Below are 23,344 nucleotides of genomic sequence, written 5' to 3'. Positions count from 1 at the left end.
AAAGAGAGCTTTTACATTCGGTGTGGAAGATGTCTGCTCAGAATAATATCGCCATCTGTGAATTGCACCCCAACATCTCCCACCCGGTGAGCTGAATATAATAAAGTTATTAAACTACATCTCATCAATGGGCTGAAAACAGCTTCTCTGTCTGTAGACGGCTACCCATGTTTTGTTATAATTCCTTAGAAATGTATCTATACTTAACTGGGGCTGAGACTAAGGTCAGGCTACATCTCTGACGTAGGGCTATTATTATTATTTCATCATTTGTTAAATGCAGAAAGTAAAACGTGATCGATGTACCTGCTGTTTTTGCAGAGGGTAGTTGGTGTAGTCATCGGCAAAACGGATGTCCGGAGCTTCCCCGACAGAAAAAGTAAAAAAAATAATAATATTTTGCTAGACTATGCTTTTATAGTTAACTTAAACTATAAGTGGAAAGAAATGTTTTGTACAATACTCCCCCCTTGTGGTACTTTTGTTATTTTTTAATTCTCAATTGAAATATACAGCAGTGCACAACAACCCCATACTTCTGAATTACAGATATCGGCTTTGACAGATTCACCTTCAGCTTTACAGTGAAGGACTCCCCGGATTACTTCATCAACGTGTCGGCCTGGGGTAACGATGGATTCATCAATCTCCTCTCTGGCAGCTTTAACATTGGAGAATGTGGTGAGCAGTGCCATGCACAGGAATTATGAAGAGTGGGGTCTCAAGCAAAGATAGAACCACCCCATGTAATGAACCAACCTATTGTAACAAAAAAAAAGATGCAATGTCCTCACGTAGTTTATTTTTAGCAATGTTTATTTTATATATGATGGGTTGAAAATCCAGGCGCTTCCGTATAATGCAGCAGGGCAAGTTCAAAATATTCATAAGTTTATAACTTATGTCAGAGTTAAGGCTGCTCTGCTCCAAATATTGCATTTGTTTTACCATTTTAAAGTTTTAATAGGCAGAGTACATTTACCCTCATTGCGATTGTTACCACCCTGAGGTTGATCAACGTGGTAGGGAGGTAACAGCAAAAAGGGATTGAAATTAAATGTTACCAGGCACCATTCAAACAAAGGGTTGATTATAAATCAACTGTATGGAATACAGGAACAAAGACAAACAAAAAAAATTGCTTTGGGGTAGCCCTAATAACCAGAAAATCCCAGATATTTTAACAAAACCTGCAGTTCAGGCTTAAAAAAGAAATATATCTCTAATCCTACTCTATACCAAGACAAGAGAAAAAAACACGGGAAAACAGAATAGCGGCTTACCCTTCCACCACTTATCAAGGCTCTTTAAAAACAAAACACCACGACCAGAGCGCCAAAACAACAGCCAGAGAGTAGAGGTGTGTGCAAGTCATTAGCCGTAGCAGCGATGTACACTAGTGATTCACTTATTAGCATAAACTTAAGTGGCCATTGCAGTGTCCAATAACAGTACACTCACAGCAGTGGTGCAACTTAACGTAGTAACAGCAATTCAGACTTTGAGGAAGTACAAGCTACATAAAATGTTGACAAAGTCAGGGATTCAGACCACACCCCCTGCAATCCTGAGTCTTTCCAGGGGGGTAAGGAATCCCTCAAAGGTTTTGTGAGAGGCCACCAAGATAGTTAATTGAGAGTAGAGTAAGTTACAAGTTAGTTACAAGAGGCCAAGGCAGTGAAGGGCTTGGCAATGGCTTTGGCCATGGAGAGCAGTATCTTTGGGATCCTTGCTTCGCTCCCTACCGCGAGGGGGTCCAGTCTGGCTTGTCTTCTAGTTTGAGGATTCAGGGGGGTACCAGGGGCAGCAGGCTGAGATAGTCCAGCCCCTGAGGCTGGAGCAGAGGCCAAAGACTGCGAGTCTTTGGGAGACTTTAAGTATTGCTGCCCTTGTGGACTTGCAATCTGGTGTCGGGTAATTTACCGGCTAGGTCGTTGCAGTCGGTGTCAGGAGCAGGCACAGTGGGGACTAGCAGAGGACTGACTTTAGAGGACTTCTTCCTCGTCCATAGCTTCAGGGGGGCAGCATGGAGGCAGCAGGGGCAGCGGGCTGAGATGGTCCAGCCCCTGAGTCTGGGGCAGAGGCCAAAGACTGTCTGATCTTGGCCTCAGCCATTTAATTTCCTTTGCTTGAAAACGCTTAGCTGAAACCAGCAAGTGCCTGGAACAGTCTTGGTGGTGACGGTAGTGGACTAACCACCTGATAATTAATCAGGGGGCTCCAGTTTAATAGGTCTGGAATAGGGGTGTGGTTAGCGGACATCAAAGGGTTGGAGCAGGGGCGCAGGTAGTGAAAGGCTTGGCAGTGGCTTTGGCCACGGAGGACTTCCATCTTGAGGATGCCAATGGGGCACTTGTGTCGTTCCCCAGCGGGAAGGGCTCCAGTCTGGCCAGGCTTCTGGGCAGAGATGCCTCAGGAGGCAGCAGGCCGAGATAGCAGGCCGAGGCTAAAGACTGTCTGATCTTGGCCTCAGCCTTTTCATTTCCTTCTCCTGGCAACGCTTCGCTGACAACCAGCAAGAGACAACAGCCCTTGCCGGACAGCATCTTCCTCAGCGACTCGCAGAGGACTGTGGAGGACTTGCAGTGGTCGCTGGGGCCCTTTGGCCGCCAACCAACAGGAGGGGCTCCCCTCTGGCTTGTCTTCTGGGTGGAGATCCCTGTCCAACAGAACAATTATAATCAACTAGTTAAATATTGCTTGTTAATAAGACAATGGAAAAACACTCTGTGTTCAAACGTATTACAACATCTTGTCAAATTTGTATTTTGAAACTATTTACACACGCTGCCCTTTTTTTGCTTTTCTTATAAATCTGTCATGTGTCGGGTCATTTACCGGCTAGGTTGTTGTTGTCGATGTCAGGAGCAGGCACAGTGGGGACTAGCAGAGGACTGACTTTACTTCTTCCTCGTCCATAGCTTCAGCTGAGGCTTGGGCAGAGGCCAAAGACTGTCTGATCTTGGCCTCAACCATTCAATTTCCTTTGCCTGAAAACTGTTCGCTGAAACCAGCAACAGACGACAGCAGGTTGAGGGGCCTGTTCACGTTTTGGTGGAGAGGGTAGTGGACTAACCACCTGATAATTAATCAGGGGGCTACAGTTTAATAGGTCTGGGATAGGAGGCTGAGTAGCTGTCGCCAAAGGGTTGGAGTAGGGGCGCAGGTAGTGAAGGGCTTGGCAATGGCTTCGGCCCTGGAGGACGTACATCTTAAGTATGCCGCTGGGGCACTTGCGTCGCTCCCCAGCGGGAAGGGCTCCAGTCTGGCCAGGCTTCTGGGAAGAGATGCCTCAGGAGGCAGCAGGCAGAGATAGTCCAGCCCCTGAGGCTGGGGCCGAGGCTAAAGACTGTCTGATCTTGGCCTCAGCCTTTTCATTTCCTTCTCCTGGCAACACTTTGCTGACAACCAGCAAGAGACAACGGCCCTTGCAGGACAGCATCTTGCGGAGGCTGCTGGGGCCCTTGGGCCGCTCACCGTCAGGAGGGGCTCCAGCCTGACTTGTCTTCTGGGTGGAGATCCCTGTCCAACAGAGTGATTATAATCAACTAACTCAATCAACTAAATATCGGTTCTTATTAACACAATGTATGAACACTCTCCCTGTTCAAACATATTACAACATCTTGTCAAATTAGCATTTTGAAACTATTTACCCACGCTGCCTTTTTTTGTATCTGGGCTAAGTGTCGGGTAACTTACCGGCTGGGTTGTTGTGGTTGGTGCCAGGAGGCGGCACAGCGGGGACTAGCAGAGGACTGACTTTAGAGGTCCTCTTTCCCTTCCATAGCTTCAGGGAGGCAGCAGGGGCTTATGCCTCAGCAGGGTGCTTTGATAAATAAAAATAATAAAAGATCACAACCTTGAAAGTGCTAGGATTATTAAGGAGGTCCTTAACAATGCTTGGATTTAGCCGACCGGAATCTCTGAGCTTGAGCCTTGTGCTCTCCGTCATCTCAAAATTCACCTATGATAAAAAAAATGACCTTGGCCTCACCCTTTTAATATCCTTCACCTGGCAACCCTTCGCTGACAACCAGTGACAGTCGGCCCCAATGCTGGACAGCAGCCCCCTGCAGGGTCGTGCTTCATCCAAGTACTCGCAGGATGGGGTGCCTGGAGCCGTCTTGGTGCTGATTTTCCAGACTCACCACCTAATAAGTAATCCAGGCTTTGAGGTGAATAGGTCTGGGTTAGGGGTTAGGAAGCTGTTATCAAAGGGTTGTGGAAGGGGTGCAGGTAGTGAAAGGCTTACCTATGGCATTGGCCATGGAGGACAGCATCTTGCGGAGGTTGCTGGGGCGCTTGGGCCGCTCACCGACAGGAGGGGCTCCACTCTGACTTGTCTTCTGGTTGGAGAACCCTGTCCAACAGCGCAAATATCATCAACTCATTAAATATCAGTTCTTGTTGACACAATGAACAAACATATTACAACATCTTGTCAAATTAGCATTTTGAAACTATTCAAACACGCTGCCCTTTTTGACTTTCTTTTGCAATCTGGGCTAAGTGTCGGGTAACTTACCGGCTGGGTTGTTGTGGTGGTCGGTCCCAGGAGGCCGCACAGCGGGGACTAGCAGAGGACCGACTTTGGAGGACCTCTTTCCCTTCCATAGCTTCAGGGAGGCAGCAGGGACAGAGGCCGAAGAACCGGGCTTGAGCCTCAGCAGGGTTCCCATGGGTCCGGAAAATACTGGAAAGTATGTTGTGGTGGTTTGTGTCAGGAGGAGTCAGAAGTGGACCACCAACATCTGCAGCGTCTCAAGGGAAACAGTGGAGGCAACGTTCACAGTCAGCGGGACCCGTGTTGGCAATCGTGCTGACTTCAGCCACCATCAGCGGGATCAGTGAGTCCATGGCAAGGCGCTGCAGGACTTCAAAGATACTGGTGAGGGCTTCCTGCAAGGACCAAACAAACCTGGCTCTGAGTCCTTCTTCAGTCAGCTGGAAGTAAGGGAGGTCCTTCACTGTGGTTGGATGCCTGTATCTATAAGTGAACCATTGAAACGTGAGTGATAACATTCGGTTTATATACGAGAACAACTGACGGTTGGGCCTGGCCGGACAGAGACCTACCTCCAAACAGAGCCCTGATGCTGGGGAGCCACCCCCTGCTGGGTTATGCCCCCTGAGGGACATCATCCAATTCCTCAAAGATGATGGACCTGCGTCGCTCCCCACTGGGAAGGGCTCCCAGACTGCTAGGCGGAGATGCCTTAGGAGGCAGCAGCCTGAGATAGTCCAGCCCCTGAGGCTGGGGCAGAGGCCAAAGACTGTCTGGTCTTGGCCTTAGCCAATTCATTTCCTTCTCCTGGCAACGCTTCGCTGACAACCAGCCACAGACAACCGCCCTACCTTTGGACTTTAGAGAGCGCTAGTGCGTTAGGGCTGAGGGGCATCAAAGTCCTCGCAGGCTTGGGTGCCTGGAGCCGTTTTGGTGGTGTTTGTGCCAGACTCACCTCCTAATTAGTAATCCAGGCTGTGAGTTGAATCGGCCTGGGTTAGGGAGTTAGGAAGCTGTCACAAAAGGGTTGTGCAGGGGGCGGAGGAAGTGAAGGTCTTCCCAATGGCTCTGGCCATGGAGGACAGCATCTTGCTGAGGAGGCTGGGGCCCTTGGGCCGCACACCGACAGGAGGGGCTCCAGTCTGACTTGTCTGCTGGGTGGAGATCCCTGTCCAACAGAACAATCATAATCGACTAATTAAATATTTTGCAATGTCAGATTTTTTGTAAGCTGGGCTAAGTGTCAGGTAATTTACCGGCTGGGTTGCTGCTGTCGGTGTCAGGAGCCGGCACAGCGGGGACGAGCAGAGGACTGACTCTGGAGGACTTGCAGAGGAAGCTGGGGCCCTTGGGCCGCTCACCGACAGGAGGGGCTCCGGCCTGGCTTGTCTTCTTGATAGAGATCCCTGTCCAACAGAGTTATTGTAATCAACTAATTGAATATTGGTTCTAATTAACACGATGCACAAACCGTGTTCTAACATATTACAACATCTTGAATGTTTTAATCTTGGCTATGTGTCGGGTAACTTACCGGCTACGTTGTTGATATCGGTGTCAGGAGCTGGCACAGCGGGTTCTAGCAGAGGACTGACTTTAGAGGACCTCTTCCTCGTCCATAGCTTCAGGGAGGCAGCAGGGGCAGAGGCCAAAGACCTGATCCTGAGCCTCAGTCTTTTGATTTCCTTTGCCTGGGAAGGCTTTGCTGACGCCCCATCTTTTGCCAGCTTCATCAGCCGTCTAAAAATGCCTTTTTTGCGTTTCTGTTCTCTGCTGTATTGATACAAGAGGTTGGCCGGACAGAGGCCTACCTCAGGACAGAGCCCTGACTCTGGAGAGCCACCCCCTGCTGGGTCGTGCTGAGGGGCGTCATCCAATGCCTGACTGGGTAGGGTCCCAGGAGCCATCTTGATGGTGGTGGAAGCCTCCCCGTCAGCCTCCAGTGTGCGCTGTGGGGCCTTGCTGACGCCACCGGGCTTACCCACAATATGGTCCAGTGAGCCCTTAATGATGGTGGCCAAGTGGACCACCAACATCTGCAGTGTCTCACAGGAAACAGTGGAGGCAACGCTGATAGTCACCGGTACGCTGGACTCCAAGATGGGCGTGGTCATGGCAGTGAGGATGACCGCGTTGGCCATCAAGCTGACCTCAGCCACTATCAGCTGGGTCAGTGAGTCCATGGCAAGTCGCTGCGGGACTTCAAAGATACTGGTGAGGGCCTTCTGTAGGGACCCAACAAAGCTGGCTCTGAGTCCTTCTTCAGTCAGCTGGAAGTAAGGGAGGTCCTTCTCTGTGGGTGCAGGCCTGTATCTAAAGGAGAACCATTGAAACATAATATACGCTTAATATTCTGGAATTACTGACCCGATCCTAACATGTTGAAGTGGCTTTTGGTGATTAACATTTCTGATCCTTTCAAAACTTTCCAAATGAGGTGAATTAAATCTCTTTGCAACCAGTTAGAAAACATTTTACAAATCTACGCAAAAAATGAAAACAATATTCTAAACTTCAGACATCTTCAGCATCGTTTCAACGTACCCAACCTCCATGTTTCGACAGGCGTGGCCATGGCTCTGTATGTATTCCCCAACCCTCGGCATGACGGGGGCCAGAGTGGCCTTCACTAGGAACGAGATCAGGTCCGTTAACATGGCCACCATCTGGCCACACACACAGGGCTCCAGGTCCCCGCTCGCCAGATCCCTCCACAGCCTGAAAGATGAAGAGATTCGGTTTTTGCACCACGTTACGTTAAAACCAGAAAATAAAACAAAAACGTGTGGTTGCCATTTGGGCCCGCTACCACGGTAAAACCCTATCTGGCATTATATCATGTTATACAGCATAACCGTGCCGGATGCGTTAACCTGCAGGCTAGCGATGCTAGTTTTTCCACCTGTGCCTGTGTGTTAATAGTGCTCAATCGACGAAGCGCATGTTGTTATTAGTAACTAGGCAACGGTTCGGCAAATAGCTCATCAATAGCTCATCGCTATAAAGTGGCTCAAAATGTTGGCATAATGGTGTGATACCGTGAGAACTATATGAGAAGATGTTTACACAATTGGGCAGGCGAATAAACATAAAAATAAAGCTGATAAAGGGACACACGATATGGCCCAACAACGCGTGCTTGCATTGCGATCACCAAACATTCCATTTGGGTTGCTTTAACTTCGGCGTTGACTTCAGCTGTCCAACTTACCGAGGTGTGAAACCTTTCAGGCCGTCGAGGATCACCTGTCGGATCGAGTTCATGCCAACCGGAGCGTACTCCGGCTGGATCATCTTGATAGCGAAATCAGTCATCTTCTTCCACTTCTTGATTTTTCTCCTGTCTCTCGTCAAGTCTTCTTTCAGAAACGACGCAAACGATGCAACATGCGAATTTATAGAGGCATAGACGTCACAACGGTAGACGCAGGCCCTGGTTGTTGGGGTTACAATTGGTTTTGAACGTAATTAAAGCCTTCTGATTGGTCAGGCCGAAAAGTGATTGACAGGTAATTCCAGCCTTTTAATTGGACGTGCTGAAATGAGCTTTATTCAGTTATGATTTGTTGCAGGTGTCACACCAAATTTGTACCGGGTGCCAAATTTGTACCGAGTACGTAATCCATACGTAATCCATTCCAAACCTGCCTGGCAACAGATGATCGCGGACGATCGCGTCGATTGACGTAGGAAGGTTCAAGAACATTCGCGGTTAAACACTCGGTTTACTACACGTTAAACACAGAGGTTACTAGCTAAATTCGATTAAACAATTAAATGCATTACAAATATCAAGTTAGGAACGCTAATAAATGTAATTTGTAAAGTTAGGGCTATCTGTCTTGTCGCGCTCAATGAACGACTTCGCGAATGTTCTTGAACTCAATGAACGACTTCGCGAATGTTCTTGAACCTTCCTACGTCAATGGACGCGATCGTCCGCGATCATCTGTTGCCAGGCAGGTTTGGAATGGATTACGTAAGGATTACGTACCCGGTACAAATTTGGCACCCGGTACAAATTTGGTGTGACACAGCCATTTGCTTGCTTTTTGTTGGCTAATTTATTTAAACATTTTTTTTTGTCTTTCTTGTCAAAGTGGTTGTTGAAAATCCTTTAGTGGTCAGCAAAGATCCAGAAAAAGAAGAAAAATATTGCCCCACAACACCAAGGTAAAAAAACAACAACATTTTTTTTTGCTATGGTCTGGTTGTAGATTGCTTATATAGGTAATATTCGTTTCATTCTTGTCTGTTGACAACACATGTGTCAGTCTGACAGTTAAGTAGTTACAATTGACCAACATGGGACACATCAAAGTGTCCACCTTTGACCCATGGACTTCCCTTCGCCCGTCCTGTCCTCTCTTCCAGCCTCTACAGGCTGCTGGTGTCAGAGGCCCACTCTCGGGTGCTGCCGTGTGCAGACATGGACACAGCTGATAGGCTCCTCCCTCTGCTCCACCTGCCTGTGAAGGACCCCAGAGACTTCTACTCCCTGGGGGACATAGTGGCCAATGGGCAGGGCCTGGACGGCAGTATCCTGAACATACTGGCTGCAGTGAGATCGGTAGGGTACTTGAATTGAGGGTGAGCATATGTAGGCAATGGGCAAATTGTTGGAAGCATGCTGGGTTGCAAGTTAGCTGAGAATGAGCACGATACACTCTTTGAAATGTAATTCTCTTTGAAATGTAAAATGTAATAGGGTACTTTGGACAAGACTTGTTCATCTGGCAAATGCATTTGGATAATGTGAACACCTATGTGTTCAATGTAAAGAAGGGACTCAAAAGCATATGTGATAAAATCACCCATCCTTCAACCAAAACCTAAAAAGGCTTAATGATATGAAAAATGTTGTATAAATGTCTTTAGATTGCAGAGCCGAAGCAGTTCACAACATCAGACGGCCGTAGAGGCCAAAGGCTGGAGGTGAAGCTCTTTGATGACTCTGTGACTTCCTTCTCCTTAGTCTGGTGAGGGTGGTTTTCCATTTGCTTCAGCACAAAATGCTAGAGAATGTATATTATATGTGTGTATAACATGCACATGTAGATGAAAGGGAAAATGAAAGTAAGCAGTGCATGCTTATTTTACACCATTGTGTTTTTACATAGCAACAGAGAAAATAGCTCAGTAAGCATATTTGAAACCGAGCTTGCCATCAATCATTCGATTGATTGATTGGTCGAGTGATTGCCCGGACCTCTGTTCACCCCCATGTGTCTTTGATTTTCACCATGTGTCCACCCCACCTCTGTGTTTCAACTCCCCAACCTCACACACACAGCTGGGACAGAGAGGCCATTCAACTCATACAAACTCTGGTACCGAAGGAGACGGGTAGGTTAACAGCAGCTAACCCCTCTCGCTTACAAAATGAATATTTCCCTAACCTAATGCAGAAATAACATGCCTGTCAAATTCCATAGGCTGTGAGTCTTCATATAGACATTCACTATAAACGACAGTTGTGTTTTTTTCTCTTTCCTGCTTTCTTTTCTCAAAGTTCTCTTCATCGCAGATGCCAAGATTAGTTTTGACAGTTTCCGAAACTGTATGGCGGCAACAGTTAACTCCAAAACTATTGTTACTGTCAACCCTGGTAAGAATATATTTGACATGTAGGCGTAGCTTAATGTTTACCCAAACTGCATCCTTATAGCCTCATCATATGGATTCCTGCCTTCATTGACATTTAATTGAATGAAGTTGATAAACCTCTTGAATGATTAATAATAGGTTTTGTCAAATAGGACACACACCACAGTTAACCTTCTCTAAACCACACATCACAACAGCAAAGAGAAAGCCAGAAGCCATTCAGTTCCATTCCAACCTTTTGAGAATACTTCACATTTCACCAACCACAACTATGATTGACATCTCTGGGCTTCAGTACATGTTACTAACACAACAATTGCTGTGAATAATTTGTGTCTAACTATGTGTATGTAAACTTGAAGTGAGTGTTTGTGTCCATCACAGACACCAATGAAGCTGGCCTGTTGTTCAGCCGTGCCAAGGAGATGTCTAGCTCAGGGCTGCTGGTGGACGACGACAGGCCAGACGACATGCCCGGTCGGTCAGACAGGAGCCTTGCTGTTTGACCATCTCACAGTTTTTTCATTCTTCTATACTTGTTTGATATTAACACAAATACAAACAACGACTAATAGCTTGTCGGGAAAATGAAGAACGTCCATGCTTCCTCTTTACGTACAAATGTGTTGTTTGTTTGTTTGCCTCCTTCTGGTCGCTCCCCAGTGGACTCCATCACGGACGTGTACACGGTGAACCATCTGAAGCTGAGGGCCCAGGAGAGCCCTGAGGTCTTCTTCGGCCTCACCTACAGCTTCATCTCCAAGCTGGACCTGGACTCCTCCATCTCCAGAGTCATCAAATCCAAGTGGTAGGTTGAGGCGGAGCCGTTCTACCACAGATTCATTTTAAGTTCAGATCCTAACTTCTACATTTACCGCAATTTTCTATGCACCACTTTTCAGAAAATGTGGATGTTTTAAAATAATAATTTCAAACAAAGTCAATAATATACAGATCATGGTTTTCATATTCATAGTAACAGAAGAGACGCAATTCTACATTAAAAATCCCTATAAAAAACTGGTTGAGAATCGAACCAGCAAACCTCTTAAATAAATAAGTGACATAGATATACAGATGAGTAGATGTTTGGCTGAATGGACAGACCTTTATTCATCCCACAGGAAATAACATTGATTGCCAGATGTTTACCCTAACACAAAAAGTATTTAAGGCATATCATGCTTCCTATCAGCATCCAGTGACCCAACCCCCTCCACCCCCTCAGTGCTAGGTGCAAGTACCAGGTGAACGAGGAGCTGGAGAGCTGCACCAACCCCTCGTGCCCAGGCAGGGACCAGCCCCTGGCCCTGACCACAGGGTTCGACCTGATGGTGGATGTCACCGACCACACCGGCACCCTGCAGGCCTGCTCCCTAAAGAGCCCCGTCGCTGAGAAGACGCTAGGCTGCACTGTGAGTAGGCCCCAGGAGGGCAGAGACCCCTGGACTGAAGCGACCCTCACACTATATGAGAAGAGGTGCCCTGGAGGGGGCCAGGCATGTCGCTCAAGGGTGCCTACAATGTAGGCAGGTGACAGGGGTGGGATCCCTTTGGTTGGGAGTAGAATGTGCTATCCATTGCACTATTCTGGAAGTCAGGAAGATATTGAGACCAAATATGGATTTCATTGATTTATATATCACTAGTGCAGCACCACAGTGCCACCCAGTGTGCAATAGGTTGAACTCGAAACAATGATCCATACATTTCTCCAAAATAGTGTCTAAGTGATTAAATATCGATGTTAATGAATTGAGAATCTGTACACTATTTGACTTATAGTAGTAAAATGACTAATGTACTATTTAGATGTTTGCTGTCTTCTTAAAACCCTGTTCAGTTGCCCGCAAATTTATGTGCAACCTATTTTCTACTTTCATTGAGAGGACACAGTATATATTTTTATATATAGAATTTGTCTTTTTTTGTCTTTTTTTTTTTTTTCTAGAATTTGTTTGAGTGTCTCTGCAACAGAAAGATAACAAGACGATTTTCATACTTTTTGTTGCAGATCGAGGAGTTCACAGGTCTCACTGATGAACAGCGTACTGCATTCAAATGGAAGTTTCTTCTGGAGAGATGCAAAATACACATGAAGGTAGATTTAAAGAATTGGCCACACAGTCTACCACTGCGTTTCTACTACCATCTAGTCGTTTGGCAGACACTTTCCATCCAAAGCGGCCTACAGTGAGTTCAGATACATGTTAGGAGAAACGGTAGGGTAGGTGATGGGCAATCTCGCTCATGGATAACTTCAGATAGGCTTCTGGCACAGGAATCAAACCCAGTACCCTTTGTCTAAGAATCAATCACCCTAGACGCCCTAAACACACTATCTTGCTGTTGTTATACGTGTATATAAATGTATTTATTACCAAATGAATAATTCATATTAACATGTCTTCAACTTATGTTAATCAAAACATCTAAACCACTGTAGGTTCTCCCGTCCACCAAGGTGAGGTCAGGTATCAGAGGGACGATCCTAGCGTGCTCATTGGCTGATCCAGGGGAAGTGAAGCAGCATATGTCCGCCCTGCTGCAGTGAGCTCCAGTGTAAAGCAAGAGGGGCAGAGCAGGAGGATCCTACAGCGCGCCTCTTTAACTGCTCTTTAATAGTTTACAGCAAAGACGAAGTGTTAGATTATATATTGGACTATGCTGAGAGGTTACTTTGTGTATGTCTATGTCTATGTTTTGAAACATGTATTTATGAAATTGATGAATGTGTTCACATGTGTACTAATAACATTGTTATCAAGCGGAAACCCAGCATATATTTAATAACATTTTTCAATAATAATAAAGATTTAATTGAACAAAATTCTGATTTGTTTCCATTAAATGTGTAAGTCCATAAACGTGTCATATTTTTTTACTGTGTGTTCTCTTTTTTTGTCTGTTTCTAACGTTTTCAGTACTGCCTGGAAATGAATTTGACTGCTATAATAAAGGAGCACAAAAGAGATTAAATCCGAGCTTCATTTTGAGAAAAATAAATATTCGCGAAACAAATAACTTTCGACCTTGGACAAGTGAACAGTAGGAAAGGTTTTATTTTCCCGTCAAACTGTTCTTTTAACGAAGCGGAACCGTCGTACAGTTATGTTGTTGTGGGGGCATTTTACGGACGCACACACTAAACAACACATCTATCTTCAAGGTAGGCTTTACCTTGTGTTACTCTGTTTTGCAATGGATTTTTTACTGTTCATTGAGTTTCAATATTCCATTCCAAACTTAATCGACTCGATCAAAATCGTTTTCTCATAGCTGACGAATCGTCTAACTCTTAGCAAGTTAGCTTTCCATGCTATCTTTGTAGATACTGACCTTGTTGACATAGTTCAGTAAAAATATATGGATCCTATATTCCGAAAACAATGTGCAACCTTACATCTAATTAAAATGATGAGTTTATTTCGATAGCTTCCTCGTTAGGTCCGGGGACAACTATCTGCAAGAATGAATGTAAACCAGGGGGGGACCGTGGGGAGTGATCCAGTGATTCTGGCCACTGCTGGATACGACCATACAGTACGATTTTGGCAGGCCCACAGCGGGATCTGCACTAGGACGGTCCAGCATCAAGACTCGGTATCCTTTGTTTTTACGCCCTTTGCCTTGGTATGTTTTGTTTGGCACAAATAATATCGTTCAACTGAAATGTATCTCGGTACACCTGAAATCTACACTTACCCATTAACCAGCAAGTGTCAGTGCCGTGGTGTACTGTATGATGTCGGAATACCAAAAACCTGCTATGCTGTTGCTTAACAAGCTCTCAGCAGGTTAACTCGCTTGAGGTGACGCCAGATAGGAGTATGATTGCAGCTGCAGGTATGTTATCATCACAACTTATTAACCGCTCCTCAAATCTATATTATCAACCAATTCACAACATAGAAGAAAGAACTTGTCTGGGTTTTTCCTCTGTTTTTAGGCTACCAACACATCCGCATGTATGACCTGAACTCCAACAACCCAAACCCAGTGATCACATACGATGGCGTCAGCAAAAACATCACATCAGTGGGCTTCCATGAGGATGGGCGCTGGATGTATACCGGAGGGGAGGACTGCATGGCTCGGATCTGGGACCTGAGGTACTCGCCTCGCATTCGATGCATGCATGGGGGTGAATCGAATGCTGATAAAATGCTAACCTGTGTTGGTCTCCTCTGATGTTTTTAAGGTCCAGGAACCTGCAGTGTCAAAGGATCTTCCAGGTCAATGCACCCATCAACTGTGTGTGCCTGCACCCTAACCAGGTGAGACAAACAAGACCATTTACTCTGATTGTCAATGCTTCGATTTCCCTCGAAATTGAATGGCGTCTATAGAAAATGCAATTCTGTTTGATTTAATCTGAGTAGCTGAAAAAGCACTTTTTAATAACAAGTACAAACATGTTTTAAGTACAAATTGACAAAGTACATAATTTCCTTCTGTGTAAAAAACGTGGTCCTTTTTCTTTTTCCTGGTATTATAAGCGATGAACGATATACTGTTTGCTATAGGCCAGATATCAGTATCTGCAGAGATGAACAACATGGCTGTCGTCTTGTGTGCTCCAGGCAGAGCTGATCGTAGGCGACCAGAGCGGCGTGATCCACATCTGGGATCTGAAGACGGACCACAACGAGCAGCTGATCCCAGAGCCCGACGTCGCCATCAACTCTGTACACATCGACCCGGACGCCAGCTACATGGCTGCGGTCAACAGCTCGGTTGGTGGATTTGGTGGTCTCATGGAGTCCGACAGGAAGTTTCTCTGCCCCTCCTCTGTAGCAATGCATTACATGCACAGATGCTCACTGTTTACATGTTCTGCGGTGGTGCTAGTGACCGAAATCTAGTGCCGGATCAGTGACTAGCTCGAATCGTCCGGACTCTATTTTGGCTTAGTCAGGGTTCTGAGTCTCCTAGTGGACAGGAAGTCTGCTCTCTCTCTCTCAAATAATATAAGGTTTCTCAACAACAGACTGAAGGTCTCCCTACCTCGTTTGCCATTATTTGAGTGTTGGCCAACCCCCTGATTATAAAGCTATTACTTGAACCAAATCTTTATTAACTGTGTATTAACATGCTATTTCACTGCTGTGTCTAAGTTGATTTGGAAAGGAGGGACTGAATGGGGGCTCTTGGCTGCGTTGTTCTCTTCTGAAACGCTGAGCATTGTGTGGTGGCTGATTCTTTATTTTCTGTCGTTGTGGGGCATCCTTCTACCTCCAGGGGAACTGCTACGTATGGAACCTTGCGGGGGGCATGGGAGATGAGGTCACTCAGCTTATCCCCAAGACCAAGATCCCGGCCCACAAGCGCTACTCGCTGCGCTGCAAGTTCAGCCCTGACTCCACGTGAGTAAACCCTCTGCTTTCCTACTGTGTTCATGTGTGGTTGTTCAGCTCAGACCTTAGTTTTGTGTGGCCAGCTTTTGGAGGATGAGTAAAGTCTTGTCATGAATGTTGCGTTGAGTTAACTGAATTACCACGTCTTCTGTTTTATTTTTGTGTTAAACATACCGTGGTATGAATACGGTTGATTCATACATGGCATCCAGATGCCATTCAAATCTTTTATCTAATTACTTTCCCCCTCATTAAGAGTGGAATAGTAAATAAAATAAACTTATGTTGGGGAGGAAATCGCATGCCATTACATAATACATTTTAAATGCATATTCAAACCAGACCAAAGGACTCCTGTTTGGGTTGAATAACAGAACTCTTTTGCTTGCACAACAATCGTTGACTCACAGGAGTGATGCCTGGTTTCTATGTTTGTGCCGGCAGCCTGTTGGCCACCTGCTCAGCAGACCAGACCTGCAAGATCTGGAGGACCTCCAACTTCTCCCTGATGACTGAGCTGAGCATCAAGAGCAACAACCCAGGGGAGACCTCTAGGGGCTGGATGTGGGACTGCGCCTTCTCTGGCGACTCTCAGTACATCGTCACAGGTTGGTACTACAGGCCAACTGAACGTGGCAGTGTTGGGATTCGGTATGATTGAGAAAAACACCTACACATCTAGTTGTTACTTAAACTGTGACGGTTTAGGCTTCAAGAAAACAACCTTGCAATGCTAATGTTGCCAAGGCCGTCTAGAAACGACATAAAAAACGAATTGATTTGTTAAAAGCTGTCTGCACTTAAGCAAGGCATTAGAATCCAAGGTCCTATGCGAGACCATAAGATGGATGCTGAACTTGTATATGCTGCTATAGTATTGTATATTGGGGTGGTTAAGTAACCAATAGCTCAATGAAAACCTCAACAGAAGTGTAATGAAATAGTACGGATGTGCTGTCACAAACACGCATGTGGAGTGTAACAAGAGTTTTTGATGTAGAACTTGTCTAATTTCTCTGTCTCTCTCTCTCTCGCCATTCCTGCAGCCTCGTCAGACAACCTGGCGCGCCTGTGGTGCGTGGAGACCGGGGAGATCAAGCGGGAATACAGTGGGCACCAGAAGGCCGTGGTCTGCCTGGCCTTCAACGACAGCGTGCTGGGCTGACGAAGAGGAAGAGGAGGAGAAGGACGGTGTCGAGCGAACGGAAAAGGAAAAAAACGATTTTGGGCAGGAGAACACGTGAGGAGAGGAAGAAGAACGGATGAATGAATGGACTCCTGCCAGCAGAAGGGTTGGAACGAGGGACGGAATCGACACGCATGGGAACATATTGATCGCTTGTTAACTTTGGCGGGGATGATCCGTGAGTTGGTATTGAGACCGCGGGACTTCTTTGGATCGGCGTTGACGAGCCAGACCACGGTGTGATGAGCATGATCGGGACTCCATCCCCACAGCGGCCAGAAGACGTTGATGATTATGATGATGAAGAGGAGATCAGGAGTGTCTGAATGTCAGCCCTCCTTATAAGTTATTCACAAACGCATCCACCTGCTGTCTTTTAAATGATGTAACATCTGGTAATAATGATATTAATATTTTGCCTGTATGAATGTTTTCTATGCAGCTCTCTCATCTGTCAATTTGGAAGAATGAAATTCGTGACACTTCCATTCATTTACTAATTTGGAAGAAATTCATTCATTAACTAACTAGGTTTTTAACTTTTTGTGCCATTCTTTCCAAAGGGCATGTCCTTATGGTGACATCTTTTAAAAATGAAGCAACCGGTAGCGAGCGGTCTGCAACGCCACTGAGGATGAATTAATAAGAGCTTTGTTTTTAGAAATGGGCCATATTTAAGACCACGTGATTTGCATTATATCCAGGGTGCTGGCTTGCCTGTACCGTTGGAATTGGTCTTGTTTGTGTCTTATGTATAAATAATATCATTATGTTCCCGGGCCAATGTTTTAATATTTTGAAGACTGATTTTCCCCAGTAAAGACTTGGGTCAGTCATACGTCATGCAAAACCTGTTTTCTGATTCGTTATCGCTCCGTTCTTACTTCCTCTTCACACAACACTCACAAAGAAATGCCCAACATTACACAACAAACATTTATTGGCAAGATAAAAACCCTGCATCACTATAGTAATGGTTAACGGTAAACAGGATCTTGGGCCACCAGGGAAGAGGCATTACAACATGACGAGGGGTTAAGGAGAGAATAATGACGTCTGCATCATCTCCTAGCACGGGTGTGTGTGTGTGTGTGTGTGTGTGTGTGTTGGGAAGGAAAGAGGAGAGAGCCCTGGTTGAGGCTACTCTTCTCCCCTGATGAGGCTTGTGTGGAGTGAAGGCCGTGGCTTTTGCTGTGTGATAAAGGTGAGGGTGCAGGGAGGGACAGAGGGTTGTTCTGGTGAGGGGCGCAGAAGGTCACTCAGGAAGGTAGTAGAAGCACACAGACACACAGATGTTGCTGGGGAAGCAGATGTCGATACAGAAGTAGACCAGTCTCTGTCGCCCCGGGCCTGGAGAGACGAGAGGATCATGGTTTGACAATACAGTGGTCTAACGGGAAACAAACATCTAACAAATGACCTGTTCTTACAATTTGGGCATATTAATTACAATGTTAATATGCTTTTAGTTAAGTGTAAGTGGCCCGATAATTAGTACTTATGGTGTTTAGGAACAATTAGAACATGATAAGGTTGGACAGGTTGAGGAGAATTCTCACGGGGAAAGCTTCTGTCAGGTGGAACTTTAGAGGTTGTGTTAGAGAACGCATATAAGGTCACCAGACATTACTGAGTTATTATGATTATAATGGATAGTGTTATTTTCAAATGTCATGTCGACACAAGGATGCACATCATTAAAACCCTTCTGGAGGAAAGTCAGCCTTTTAGTTTCAAGTCAATCTCAGATGTATGCCTTGCTTGTTCTCAGACCGGTTTGTAAGTCGCTTTGGATGAAAGCGTTTGCCTAATGACCTTGATCTTTGTCGAGTGCTCAGTTCACACAAGCAAAAGTCTCGTTGGTAAAAGCATTCAATACACTGGAAAAGGTCAGTAAAGGGCAGGCAGTTATGGTTGCAGATTACATTTCTCTCGCTCTCACTCCCACACTACACATCCTTGGTCCATTGGCTAGCCACCAAGAAACCCCCTCTTCTGAGTTGGTTCATATCGTCTCAGTAATTCATTCAGGAGCTACACCAACGTTCAGTCACATTTACACACATTCAGGACAACACAGTTCCGGTCCAGTGATATCAAACTGTTGCAATCACATTCATTAAACAGTGTTATTAGAGATACTTTGTTCGGTGTAGTGGAAGGGGTCATTTTAAATGCTACATACATACAAATAGATCCTTTCTGATTCTTTGGCTGCTGCTTTCAGTGATTTCGCCTTTAGGTATATGTTCTGCGTGGTAGCCCTTCCATAATCCTTTATGTGTGAATGCAGGTTGTCTAGTGGTCAGGGTGTTCGAATCCCAGCCCAAAGGTTCTGGGTTTGATCCCCAATGTCCACACCCTATCGTCTCTGTGAAATTCCTTAAATACATGTCTGAATTCACTGTAATGTTACTTTGGATTAAAACCTCTGCTAATTGTCTACATTAGTACAAATAAACCCCCTATTTAAGACCTCAGCCATCATCCTGTAGTGACACCAATGACGACAGAAATACATGGCAGACCTACAACACAATGGGGGTGTGTGTGGCCGTCGATAGGGTCTCACCCTCTGCCCTCCTGGTCCAGTGGGCCGTGCTGTCCCGACACAGGGCCTGGAAGGGCTCCTCCAGGGTGGACACGTTGACCCCGCGGCCCCCAAGCACCCCCAGGAACTCAGTCTGCCTGTGGATCTCACTCCCAGACAGCTGGAACTGGCTCATCTGCGGAAGGGGAAACAAAAGACCGACCAGGGGATTCAAGGTTCAGTCTAAGCAGAGTCTTTATCTCCAGTCGGAGATGGTTTCACACAGTGGATACGTGGTGAGAGAGAATGAGAAGTGTTCATAACACGGCCTAGATATCCGTCAAAGAGCAAGAGAGGGCGGCTGAAACTCGAGCCGTTATAACAGCGATACGCCAGTCCACTTGCTTTGGCTCTCCTCAGCTGAAACAAAGGATGTGTGTGGGGGGTGAGGGGGGGGGGTTGATGCTGATGCAATTCAGCATCTATATCGCTGCACAGGAGACAATGGCAGGCCTTCCCTCCGCACTCTCCTCCACTCCTAACCCATTTATGAGGGCAGAGAAGGGGTGCGGCCCCGGAGGTCCACCAAGGATTAAATGAGCGCTATCTCCAAGCGTCTGAATGAACGCCGACGTGGCGGCGTCTCTGCGGGACATGGGACACCGTGGGAGAGGACGCTCTGGTGCATCAGCACTAGCTGTTGTTTTGATTGGTTACTGTCCTCTGAGGAACTGATTACAGATCGGATGGAGGACCACCAGAGGAGATGGAAGACCCCCTAGTGGCTCAGGGCCGACCGCTAAATTACCGTCAGTCTGCTGATTGGCAGAATTGCTTGATTTGGAGCCTTTTGACAGATAGTCAATATTAGATTTAAGTTCACTTCCTGTTCCTGTCATTCTTACATTTGGTTTTATTTATGTATTTTGCAGCCTCAGCACGGTCGGTTGACTAGTTGTGTCTATACTGGTGCACCGCCATACCTAAATCGAACGCCCCATAATGAATGTTATGGGCTACACCTGTATTTTCCCTGGTGTGGAAAAGGGTCTCTTAATAACACCAGCTCCACTTTCGACAACAACCGGGTCGGTGGAGACAAGATGTACTTTCTAAATCCCAGATGGGGAAATTTGGTCCTTTAAGCCAAATGTTTTTTAAAGCCGAAAAATCGGTTAATTGGCAGATGATAAGCTGCTGGTACTGCCAAGATAAACCCCACATCCTCTCTCTCTCTCTCTCTCTCTCTCTGGCTCTATCCCTCCCTCTCTCTCTCTCTCTCTCTCTCTCTCTCTCTCTCTCTGGCTCTATCCCTCCCTCTCTCTCTCTCTCTCTCTCTCTCTCTCTCTCTCTCTCTGGCTCTATCCCTCCCTCCCTCTCTCTCTCTCTGGCTCTATCCCTCCCTCTCTCTGTCTCTCTCTCTCTCTCTCTCTCTCTGGCTCTATCCCTCCCTCTCTCTCTCTCTCTCTCTGGCTCTATCCCTCCCTCTCCCTCTTGCTCTCTCTCTCTTCCTCTCTCTGGGTCATCACCGGACCTATCAGGCCGTATCTTCCTGCAACAGAGAAGACCTTAAAAGCTGAAAGCCCCCCAGACAGAGCAGGCATTGTGCGGGGTCCCGGGCTCAGGCTTGCTGCCTGACCCGTCCGGTAAGACGAGCCTGGGCGCCGAGAGGGGTGCTGGGGGTTGGGGCGGGATCAGGTGTGCTGAAGAATTCAGTCATGGAAGAGAGGGCATGCACACACACACACACACACACACACACACACACACAAATGCACCCTCCCACGCATGCACTCAAACACAAACTTGCACACACTCATACTCTCACACACACACACACACACACACACACACACACACACACACACACACACACACAGACGCACGTACATACGGACCCACACACGCACACACACCTTATACTCACACACACGCACATACTCATTCAGACACACACACACACATGCACACACACAAAAATATACACTCATATGGACACATTAGTGTGCCCTCACACACTTTGTGCTGTGTGGCGCAGGAGTAAGAACAGCATGAACCATCTGTTGCTAATTGGGGTCGCTCCTTTCGGAATGAGCCGAGTTCAACGCACTGCTAATGTTAGTTCCCCTATCAGCAACCGTGTCAAAAAAGAGACTTTGTTTCGGAAAGTTGAATCACTGAGGTGATTTGTATCCATAGCAACTTGCAGTGAATCATTTGAGATACATGCCATCTGTCTTCTTTCACCAATAAGCCACTGCATTCTCCTCATCCGATGCAGTGGTTTTAACTATCTGAGAACCTGGTGTCTTGGCACTGTCTACATGTTGCATCACACGCCTTAGTTGATGGAGAAAGGTCAAATCGTTACCTGGTGCGTTGACTCGGGCAGGAAGGAGCCAACACGTTGGTAATCCGATTGGTCCATTTCTCGCAGGAAGCAGCTCTCCTGGTTGGCCGGTTTGTAACAAACCAGCCCCTGATGAACAGGCGACCTTTAAGCTTTTATCTAATAACATAGGCTTGCTATGTGTTATAGTGCAAAGACATTTCCTTCATTTAGTTCACTCTTAAAACAAAGATATGTATATATGTATATATATATGTATATATATATATATATATATATATATATATATATATATATATATATATATATATATATATATATATATATATATATATAATATCTTAATCAAATTGTTCACACACACACATTTTATTTGTATATGTATATTATATTTAAATGCATGCCAATGCACACATGCCATGTTTGATGGACATGACTCAGGAACACTGTATTGATGAAAATTATACTACAGAATACAGTACACAAAATGAATTGACTTACATGTTTGACATCAAAGAGCACAGTGGAGGAGAGGTTTGACGGTGAGGTCACTGAAAAGGTCACCAGGTCATTCTCCTTGTCCACTACTGTTGATTGGTTGATCACAGTGCCAGTTGGATCGGGACCGGTGATTCGGACAATGTGTATAGACTACGATGCAAACAATAAGCATGGGCAACGGGTGAATGAAAGGGTAGTCAAGTCAATATGAAAACACAGGATATGAAAAAATTTGTAGTATTCATTTTCCCTGCTGTATGTGAATATTGATATTCATAGAAATAAAAATATTAGCAATACAATTATTATTATTAGTGTATGAACATGTAATAGAAACCATAAAGTGTAGGAAATATTCTAGCCTAAAAAGAACAAGGTGTTTGAAAGGGCGTACTGTAGACGAGAAAGGGGTGTTGTTTATTTCAGGGTAACTATACCTGAGCAGGGTCTTCCAGCATCCCGGAGTTACCCAGGTTGCCTGTCAACGCCAGAGCGATCAAGACCACGAGCAGACAGGTCACCACGCTCACCCAGAAGGCCTTGTGGGGGAACCAGGGTTTCACCGCAGGAACCCCCTCCTAGCAATAAAGTGACAATACATAGGTTGAATGTTGACCTGTTGTTGACTTAAGAATCAGGACACTTACTCAAGAATGCCAACGGGTAAACCAGGAACGTTCAAGCGGGGAGTCTTAACCCCTGGACCATCCTGCTCCATGATTGTCTTGGAACAACAGAATGCTGAGCTGAATGAACTTCTCTCCACATAAAATGATTGCCGATCCTAGGTTTGTGTTTCCTTAGTGGAAGCTTCTGACAATTGTCATGTACAAATTACCAAAATTGCTGCCATCTGTATTGATCCTTATACTTCTTGACTATATCTCTTGGCCACTTCTATCCACCTATCTCTCTCTCTCACACACATTTTTGTTATCAATTAAGTCATTTGGATAAGAGCTAAAAATAAATCAATACAGCCCACTGCAGTCCCAAAAGCAAGCCCTAAAACACTCTAAAACACACTTTTTTCTTTTGCCCACACCCCGCTCCCCCCTGATAAAGAGTGAGTTTGTTGTGTATTTCTTACCGTGCATCGTACTTCCTCTACACTGTGCTCTGAGGGTCTCCCACAGCCCACCATCCTGTGTCCTGTGACGGCTCCTCACGCACTCTGCGGCCGTCCGCTGCTGCTGGCTATCGGCACGGAGCTGTGGTCCCCAGCAGCACTCATCTAGACTCCCCCACGCCACACACCTGGTGGCAGCCTTCTCTTTGGTCACACCCCCCCACCCATCCCCCCCAA

At 46.0% G+C, this 23,344-nt stretch overlaps 3 protein-coding genes across 4 annotated transcripts; 2 read left to right on the top strand and 1 right to left on the bottom strand.

Moving 5' to 3' along the window:
• Positions 1 to 29: 29 nt before the first annotated feature.
• meiob (meiosis specific with OB-fold) lies at positions 30 to 12,668 on the top strand (the record flags this gene model as incomplete). Its single annotated transcript, XM_079757450.1, has 13 exons — positions 30 to 86; positions 322 to 379; positions 550 to 681; positions 8,608 to 8,680; positions 8,882 to 9,077; positions 9,386 to 9,486; positions 9,801 to 9,853; positions 10,020 to 10,115; positions 10,499 to 10,591; positions 10,778 to 10,922; positions 11,343 to 11,529; positions 12,129 to 12,215; positions 12,561 to 12,668. 13 exons carry the CDS (start codon positions 30 to 32, stop codon positions 12,666 to 12,668), a joined length of 1,386 nt encoding a protein of 461 aa, XP_079613576.1.
• Positions 12,669 to 13,245: 577 nt separating this feature from the next.
• mlst8 (MTOR associated protein, LST8 homolog) lies at positions 13,246 to 17,465 on the top strand. 2 transcript variants are annotated; one of them, XM_079757406.1, is made up of 9 exons: positions 13,246 to 13,283; positions 13,550 to 13,717; positions 13,909 to 13,960; positions 14,064 to 14,226; positions 14,316 to 14,391; positions 14,698 to 14,850; positions 15,356 to 15,480; positions 15,916 to 16,079; positions 16,518 to 17,465. In XM_079757406.1, the coding sequence occupies exons 2-9, from the start codon at positions 13,586 to 13,588 to the stop codon at positions 16,634 to 16,636; spliced, it is 984 nt and encodes a 327-aa protein (XP_079613532.1). In that variant the 5' UTR covers positions 13,246 to 13,283; positions 13,550 to 13,585; the 3' UTR covers positions 16,637 to 17,465. The 2 variants fall into 2 exon arrangements, with proteins under 2 accessions (XP_079613532.1, XP_079613533.1); XM_079757407.1 differs by lacking the exon at positions 13,246 to 13,283 and having other exon boundaries at positions 13,314 to 13,717.
• A 447-nt stretch (positions 17,466 to 17,912) lies between these two features.
• bricd5 (BRICHOS domain containing 5) lies at positions 17,913 to 23,182 on the bottom strand (the record flags this gene model as incomplete). Its single annotated transcript, XM_079757452.1, has 6 exons — positions 17,913 to 18,007; positions 19,230 to 19,383; positions 21,559 to 21,666; positions 22,039 to 22,188; positions 22,476 to 22,616; positions 23,129 to 23,182. The coding sequence occupies 6 exons, from the start codon at positions 23,180 to 23,182 to the stop codon at positions 17,913 to 17,915; spliced, it is 702 nt and encodes a 233-aa protein (XP_079613578.1).
• Between the last annotated feature and the right edge of the window lie 162 nt (positions 23,183 to 23,344).

Source organism: Pollachius pollachius (assembly GCF_949987615.1).
Source record: "Pollachius pollachius genome assembly, chromosome: 19".
NCBI lineage: Eukaryota > Metazoa > Chordata > Actinopteri > Gadiformes > Gadidae > Pollachius > Pollachius pollachius.
Note: the sequence above shows the minus strand (reverse complement) of the source record. Positions and strands in the feature narration are given on the sequence as shown.